We start from the raw sequence: 8,575 nt of genomic DNA on the forward strand, positions 1-8,575 counted from the left end.
TGATTAAGCAAGAAGTCTGCGTAACCAGAAGAGTCTGCCAGGGTCTGCCAGATTCTGAAATGGAGCATACATGCATGCACACGCGCATGTGTGTGCATATGTGTGTGTATACACATATGCATAGTTATTTACCACCTGTGAACCTTCACATTGTCTCTATTCTTACACTCATTGGCCAGATACTGTTATTTTATTTTCCCCAGTAGAAACTCAGCAATAAGCAGTTCTACATCCAGATTATCACTCTTCACGAGAGAAATTCTGCCTATACTCAGCAGAGTTCATGTGGGAAAGCCTGACCTGCTGAGCATGGTATTTGAATTCAGTTTTGTTTTTTTCCCCCAAACTACTACCTTTAGTGGTGTTTTTAGTTTTTTAGTTTTGTTCTGTTTTGAGGTAAGAGTCTTGACATGTAGCCTTGGCTGGCCCAGAACTGGCAAAATGCTTCTGCTTTTGCAGACACATACATGCTCCGAGACTGGTAAAGGAATAAGAGCTACTGTGTACCCTGCATAAGGTCTAGCTCAGTAAGCAGCTATTCTACATGAAGACACAGATGCTCAGAAGCAAGCACACCGGAGTCACGGAGATTAGAACTTCTCAGAGCAGCAGCCCAGTAGCAGCATCTGAGAAATGATAAGATGCAAAGGTAAAACCTTCAGTCCTACTAGAAGATAGAGTCTAGGGTGCAGTGCTCGGAAACCCTCACATAGAGACTCTGATGAGCAGTTTGAGAAACAATGATTTAGCCAAAGATTTGGCAATGTTTACAAAGGGGCAGAACAGCCAGTGTATGTAACTACTCATTTAGCTCCTGGCCTGCAGCACCAGAGTGGTGAGAGGTAACAGTAACAGACGATCATGGCTCTGTTCCAGCAACACTTTACTGCCTAACCGGAAAGTGAACCAGACAAGAAGTGGTAGTTATACAGGGCTGTGAATATACTACAGGGCACTGAAATGTGCATTTAAACAGTGGCTAATGTAAATTATGCTATTTTTTTCCTTGGTTTTTCGATAGCCCTGGCTATCCTGGAACTCACTCTGTAGACCAGGCTGGCCTCGAACTCAGAAATCCTCCTACCTCTGCCTCCCAAGTGTTGGGATTAAAGGCATCTGCCACCACTGCCCGGCTGTAAATTATACTATTACACTTTGATTTGTACATGTGTGGCATTCAGAGGTCAACAGACAACTTCAGGAGTTGCTTCTTTCTACCATATGAGTCCCAGGAACCAAGCTATGGTTATCAGGCTTGGCAGCAAACATCCATACTCACTGAGCCACTTTCCAGTCCAACAACCTCTAGTTCTGTGGTATGTAAATGTTACCATAAATGTGGTGCACACCTTTAATCCCAGCACTCAGAAGGCAGGTAGATTTTGTGAATTCAGGGACAGTCTGGTCAACAGAGTGAGTTCCAGGACAGCCAGGGCTACACCCAGAAACCCTGCCTTGAAAAATAAAATAAAATGAAATAAAGAATAGGCAAAGGTAGGATTTGATTCATAGTTTACTCACCCCTGACCAAAATCAATTTTTTGAACTTGCAGTCCTCCTGCTTCAAGCTCCTGGGTGCTGGGATGATACTTGCCATCACACTTAGCAAGCATCTTTTATGTTTGTATGCATGTATGTATGTCATGTGATCCAAGTTGGCCTGGAACCTACTATGTACCTGTGGATGACCCTGAACTCCGTATCCTCCTTCACCTCCAAAGTGCTGGAAGTATAGGTATGTACTATCACAACTGGTCAAACCCTTTTTCTTTATAGAGCACCCAGACACAGGAACTTCATTATAGCAACAGAAAATAGACTAATACAGAGTTCACTTTTGTTGCAATCTCTACTTCATTATAAAACTCCATGCTGTAATATTACTTTGAGAGATGAGTTCACCTTGGGCACAATGACAATCTTTAACCCCAGCATTTGGAGGGTGAAAATTGGGAGAAAGGAGGCAGATGGATTTCTGGGAGTTTGAGACTACCCTCATCTACATAGCAAGTTCCAAGGCTACAGAGAGACTGTGTCTCAAACAAATAATCAGTTTATACCAGACTGTTTTAGAGAATGAATTCACTCTAACTAAAAAAGTATAGTAGAATGAGAACACGTTCAGACAAGGAGAAACAGAATTCCTTAAAGATACCTCACAAGATAACCGATAAACGCACACAGCCACAGCCAAAGACACACACACACACATACACACAGTGGCAATAGCAGACGTTTATTAGGTGGAGAAGGCCCTAGGTTTCGTTAAGGGAAGTAGTAAGTGGCAAACAAGGAGGCATCCCCAGTTTGAGCATTCATGCTCCTCCTTAACTCTGATCTTGCAGGAGGAACTTCTCAGAGACCAACAATGACATGAAGGGCTGGCAGTATGTTTAGTTCAACTTGGCCAACAACTCTTCCAGTTCGGGCCGAGCTTTGAACCTTCCCTTGAAGTCTTCGTCAGTGTGCTGTGATAAGGGAGAAAAAACAAAGGCAGTCACCACAGAACTTTTGTTACCCATATACATGCACATTTAAAAAGGGCCCACAGTGGGTCATTCACACTCAGCCCTTGTAGCATGCAGCATGATGCAGACTTGAGTCGGGTGCCAGGAATAAAGGCTGAAGCACACTTCCTCTTAGTGTGCTGAGACAAGACAGACAATGTAAGCAACTACTGTCAGAGATGCTAGACGTATCCCAGCAGAAGTTTTCTGCTTATTTTTAGTTTTTAATCATGGTGGTGGCCAAGGCCTTCCACGTAAACACTACCACTGAGCCATAAGGTCTAGGAATTTGTTTTTTGTTTTTTTAATTGCATCTATTTTTGTTGTGCATGTATACACACGTACCCACATGGGAATTCATAGGGCAACATTTGTGAGTTAGTTCTCTCCTTGCACCATGTGGTCCTGGGACCTGCCCTCAAGCCATCAGGTTTGCCAAGTCCTTCAGTCTGCCTGCTTCTGCCTGCTGAGCGCTGGGGTGACATGTAGTATGTTTAGTATAACCAGCACATTTTTACCCTACCCACAGATCACTGTGAAACTGAAATAACTACTAGATGAGAAGGGACAGAATGAGGGGAGCTGGATGAGGGGATGACACCAGGTTAACATGACCTAACAGGAACTGTAGCCTTAGAAGGGTTGTCATGGCAACTAGGCCTGACTAACACCCAGTATTTAGCCTAATGTTGTTAATTTCTGTAGGTTTCCCATTCTTCACCAGATACATTCAATGGAGCTACAATCATACCTTGGCAGTCGACAAAATGTCTCTCTAAGGTAAGGCAGCACCTGAGGAACTCATGCTCTGATGCATTATACCATTTATAATCTTAAACCATGTTTCTGCTTTACAGCTACCTGAAGGGAGAGCATCTGGAGGTCATGGCCCATGTCACAATGCTGTGATGGAGGCCAATTCCTGTGGTAACACAGCATCATCCCTGAAGCTTTAGAGGCTTCAGAGTAAATGGTCACCCCACCACCAGGTTGCACACCTCTCTTGATAGCAGCTAGGCTGAAATACATGTTTCTCTGTTGTTTCAAAAGTTAAGCAATACAGATTTCTTTATCCTCATTTTGAGCATAAGCAGGCCACCAGGGGGCCTCTTCCCACACTGGTACCTACCTCCCTCACTGACAATCTGACTCCTTCTGGAAGATTGGTTTGGAGTATTTCCAAGAAAATCTCTGCAAATGTGGCACTCAGACCGCTGATCTGAAAATGAAGAGAGATGCCTAAGAGAATATGCTGAAGGCCAGGTAACTGGCATCAGGGCCTGGGCTCCCTTGCAACTCTAGTCGTGGAGAGGCTGGCACTCAGAGCTGGCTTCTGAGCCCAGTCCTTGAAGGGTTTCTCTGGCTGTTTGTAAAGGTGTGTGTCAATTGTTCCTGTAAGCAGCATGTCACTACCAGACCAATACTGATTTTCTGATGCAATTCAGGTTTACCACACTGGCAGGTGCTGGTGCGTCAGTGTAACTTTTATTCACTTGATGTAATTGTCTCCGAGGCTTACTGTCTCAGTCTGCTAACCTAGGCCTAGTCCTGGAAGCTTCCAGCCTCTGTTATTCTCTAACCTTCTGGCTCTTTCTCTTGCTCTGGCTTGTCCTGCCTTCACCTGTATCTAGCTTTTTTTCTCTCTCTCTGCAACCTGTCTCTGTACAACTGTCCCAGTAAAACTCCTTTCTTCCCCTCTCTCTGCACTGCTCTATAAGTAGCCCCCTTTTCCTCTCTCTCCTCGTGAGAGTTGGGCAGATCCTATTCTGGATAAATCTTTCCCTGATTTGTCACTTTGTCTGCCACTCAATTAGACATCACTTTCTTTTTTTTTTTATTTTTAAAGATTTATTTATTTTATGTATATGAGTACATTATAGCTGTCTTCAGACACACCAGAAGAGGGCATCAGATCCCATTACAGATGGTTGTGAGCCACCATGTGGTTGCTGGGATTTGAACTCACGACCTTTGGAAGAGCAGTCAGTGCTTTTACCCGCTGAGCCATCTCACCAGCCCTAGACATCACTTTCAAACATGGTGCTTTCTTCTATAAACTTTACCTTTCTTGTTTGGGATTAAAGGTGTGTACTAAGGGTGTGTATGTATTCCAGCCAGAGGAATTAAAGGTGTGTGCTAAGGGCAGAGCCACACTACAACTAGAAACACAGTCTTGGGGTTCAGCATGTGATCAAGTATCCTGCAACACTGGTGTCAGCCTTGTCTTGAGAATCTAGAGGTGAGTTAGATGTGTGGTGGAAAGGTACGCAGGGCACCATGAGGACACACAAGAGAAATAACTACAACTCAGTCAGGGAAGGTCAAAGAAGCTTCAAGCATGGGTAATGCCTGGGTGAAGTCTTGAAGGAAAATGAGATTAAACTGGGAGAATCAGACAGAAGCATGGGCAGTTTTCAGAGCTGAGGGAGCAGCAGTCAGTAAAATGTGAATCATATAACTGCACTAGAAAATCTAGACAATTCTGCAGCTGGAGTGAAAGGGATATCAAGGAACGGCAGGAGGGGATGCACAGTGACACGAGAGCTACAGAAGTCAGAGCTACTACCTGGGTGGGATACATTATAAGCAAGTTATTATTAATTAAAAGACTTAAAAATTCAAAGTACTTAAGTTGTTTTAGAATTAGCATGCTTAGATTCAGGTGTTCCTCTGTCTATACTTCTTACTACCCAGCTGATCAGATTCTCCAGTGGACAAAAAAGAGGAATACAATGCAACTGTAAATAAAATTCCACACAATGGGATATTACTTGGCCATAAAAATTAACGAGGTGCCAATTGTGCTACAACATGAACAAACCTCGAAAACACATCAAGTGAATCCAGACACAAAAGGCATTTTAATGTGGAATGTTTAGTTTATTTAGGTAGGATCTCAGTATATATAGCCCAGCTAGCCTCAAATTCACAATAATCCTCCTGCTTTAGTCTTCTAACTGCTCAGATTACAAGCATTTGTTATCATGCCATGCTTTATTAAAAGGCCACAAATTATACAATTCTGCTAATATAAAATATAATAAATCCAGAGAAAGAAAATAGATTCATGGTTGCAAGGGGCTATGGAGGGCTTGGAAAGAGGAGCAACTGAGACTGACACAGGACCTATCTCTGAGGTAATGACTATACCTATGTTCTATAACTGACTAGTAATGGTTGCATAACTGTTTGAATATACAAAAATCTATCCACTGTATACTTTCAATGAGTAAACTGCACCACATGTTGACTCCATGTCAGAGTTGCTGGGCTCCTAACAACTCTGGGCACCTCTATCATGGTGTGGCTGTGACCTTCCTATCTCTGCAAAGAAGAAAAGGAAGGCAATTATTATAGCCAAAGAAAGCAAGAAAATCAAATGGTCACATTGGGATGAGTATAAAGTGAAAAATATGGATCTCAAAGACTTTCAATTGGCAGAAGGTAAGGAATTTGATCAATGAATGAAGACAAAGAAGAATCAAGCACTAGGCTCAAAGGATTACAAAGAGGGAACTTGTCCCCTGAAAAATTAGTTTTCCCTGCAGTGAGGTCAGGGAGTACATTGTGGACGATCCAACAAAGGCATGTGTGTGTGTGTGTGTGTGTGTGTGTGTGTGTGTGTACACATATACATATACATACATACATATAAGTGTGTGGACAACTAAGGTTATTGGTATACAAGGAAGCTTGGGGAATGGATGGGACTTCTTAACAGGAGAGGAAGAGGAATCAAGAGTCCGGCTCTGGAATACAGACATCAGTTAAGGCAAAGGTTCTCAACCTGTGGGTTGAGACCCTTTCAGGAGTCAAATGACCCTTTCACAGGGGTCACCCAAGACCACTGGAAAACACAGATATTTACATTATGGTTCATAACAATAGCAAAATTACAGTTTTGAAATAATTATGAAGATAACTTTCCGGTTGGAGGTTATCACAACATGAGGAACTGTATTAACGAGTCAGCGCACTAGGAAGACTGAGAACCACTGATTTAAGGGAAGGAAGACAACAGTAAGAGAAGAATGACAGATGGAGAAAAAGATGGAGGGAGGGACCCAGAGTGCTTACCTGAACCACTCGCTCATGGGTGGTGAGGACTGAGTCGAGGACCATTTTGTTGCCTTGGTCTGGCAGCCGCATCACTTCTATGGTCTTGGTGGGCATCGCATAGCTGCAGAAGAAGAGTTAGCTGCTCAGAGTGTCTACTCAAGCCAGAAGCACCACTTCAACCAGGGCCATCAGTGAGCACAACCACTACTCCATGAAGATGCTTACCTGCAGCCAGTGTAAGTAAGCAGGCATCCTTTATCTCCTCCAGGATATCTCTAAACTCTGAGGGGACACACTGTGCTCAGTGCCTTTCTATGTCCCCAGTCACACTCGCCTGACACAATGCCCTGAGTATATCCTGCTGATAATACCTATTTGCTCCTACTAAAAAGGAGTCAGTTCTAAAGGAATCCAGCCCAGCACCTAGATATACTTTGGAGGCAAGCCTCTAGAGAACTAAGGGGACATACCTAACAGTTCTAGAAGTTTCTTTCAAGGTCAGCACTAGTAACATTCCAGACCAGGCAGTTCTTACTGTGGGTACTGGTCTATGTATTCCTGCCTGTATCCACTGAATGTCACGAGGACCCCTCCAGTGGGACAGAATGATTGCAGTCACCTCGGTTGGCAATCACTACTGCCAAGTCTGTGCTCACTCTATTAGCTTCCGGAGGCCAAGTCCTACAGGGAAAAGAGCAGTGTGTTTGGAATCTCCTATTTATCAGCAATGTGCTTTGCTGAGACACTCTCCCTCTGAAGCTTCATGAGTAAAGAAAATTACAATTCAAGCCTCTATGAGTAAGTACACTGAGGATTAGATGTGGTGGTAAAAATAAACTAACATCTTGGCAGAAAGTATGATATTAATATTGTATTCATGTCACCACAAAGTTCATCAAATTAAAGAGAATGAAATACTAATAATGACAATAGAATCCCCAATTTTCTACATCCCACAGTTTCATCAAATGGACTCTATGAATGAACCTCTACAGAAGGACACTTAGTGTGACAGAAATCAGAACAGAAACCTGATGGTCTCAGATTTAACCCCAGCCCTTGTCCTCACTCTCTGCCTGACTTCCCAGGTCAACCCAGCCCTCTTTCTTTAGCTAGGGAGTGAGAAGAACATGCCTTGTCACAGGTTTGCAGCCATGACTGAGACTACACAGCAAGTTTCCCGTCATATTACACCCTCAAAAGCAGTTTCCTGGGCCCTGATAAGTGGTTGTGTATTCCTGAGTACTGTGGACTCCTTGAGGTGCCTGCTGAACAGCAGTGCCGACCACCCCAGCACAATCTCTGATTGCCTCTTTCCATACAAATATGGTAATAAATCCATAATATTAAAAAGTGGGGACACAATCATCATCTCTTTATGAAAGGTCAGATAAAAACAATTCTGTGAGAGCTGTCAGAAGTAGAAAGGATGAGCTGCTACTTCACCTCTGAGTAGTCTGCAGGAAGGACTGACTGACTGGAATGGGACTGCCTGTTTCTACCACTAATCAGGCATTTTACATTTCAATGCTTACTTTCAGTACAATTTCATTGATTTATTCATTAAAAAAATTGTAAGCCTGTAAGATGGCTCTATGGATAAAGGTACCAGGTACCATGCCTGACAATCTAAGTTCAATCTCTGGGACCTACATGGTAGAAGGAGAGAACTGACTCCCACAGCTGTCCTCTGACCTCCCACTGTGCTGGACACATGCACACATGTGCACATACACATACATAAATGTAACCATAAAATTAGTAATAGCCTGCTCATCCCTAGGCATTCTAGAGACAAATTAAGTCAATATACTTAGGAGCCAGGCAGTAGTGGCACACAACTTCAATCCCAGGGTTATACAGAGAGACTTTGTCTCAAACACTCAAAAACAACAAACAAATAAAATGAGGTAGAGACCAAATGAGGAAGACATCTGGCCTAGGAAGCCAAGGCCACACACACACACACACACACTCACACACTTTCTCTCTCTCTTTCTCTCTCTCTC

The 8,575-nt window shown here is 43.2% G+C and overlaps 1 protein-coding gene across 1 annotated transcript in view; it reads right to left on the minus strand.

The window, feature by feature from the left end:
- Positions 1–2,215: 2,215 nt before the first annotated feature.
- Mrpl48 (mitochondrial ribosomal protein L48) overlaps positions 2,216–8,575 on the minus strand; it is a 48,755-nt gene continuing 42,395 nt past the window's right edge. Inside the window, exons 6-8 of the mRNA XM_031387547.1 lie at positions 6,585–6,687; positions 3,637–3,726; positions 2,216–2,468 (exon numbers count right to left, since the gene is read on the minus strand). Of these exons, the coding sequence (XP_031243407.1) occupies positions 2,394–2,468; positions 3,637–3,726; positions 6,585–6,687 (268 nt within the window). The 3' untranslated portion in view covers positions 2,216–2,393. The remainder of the gene's footprint in view (positions 2,469–3,636; positions 3,727–6,584; positions 6,688–8,575) is intronic.

This window comes from Mastomys coucha, unplaced genomic scaffold (assembly GCF_008632895.1).
Source record: "Mastomys coucha isolate ucsf_1 unplaced genomic scaffold, UCSF_Mcou_1 pScaffold21, whole genome shotgun sequence".
Lineage (NCBI taxonomy): Eukaryota > Metazoa > Chordata > Mammalia > Rodentia > Muridae > Mastomys > Mastomys coucha.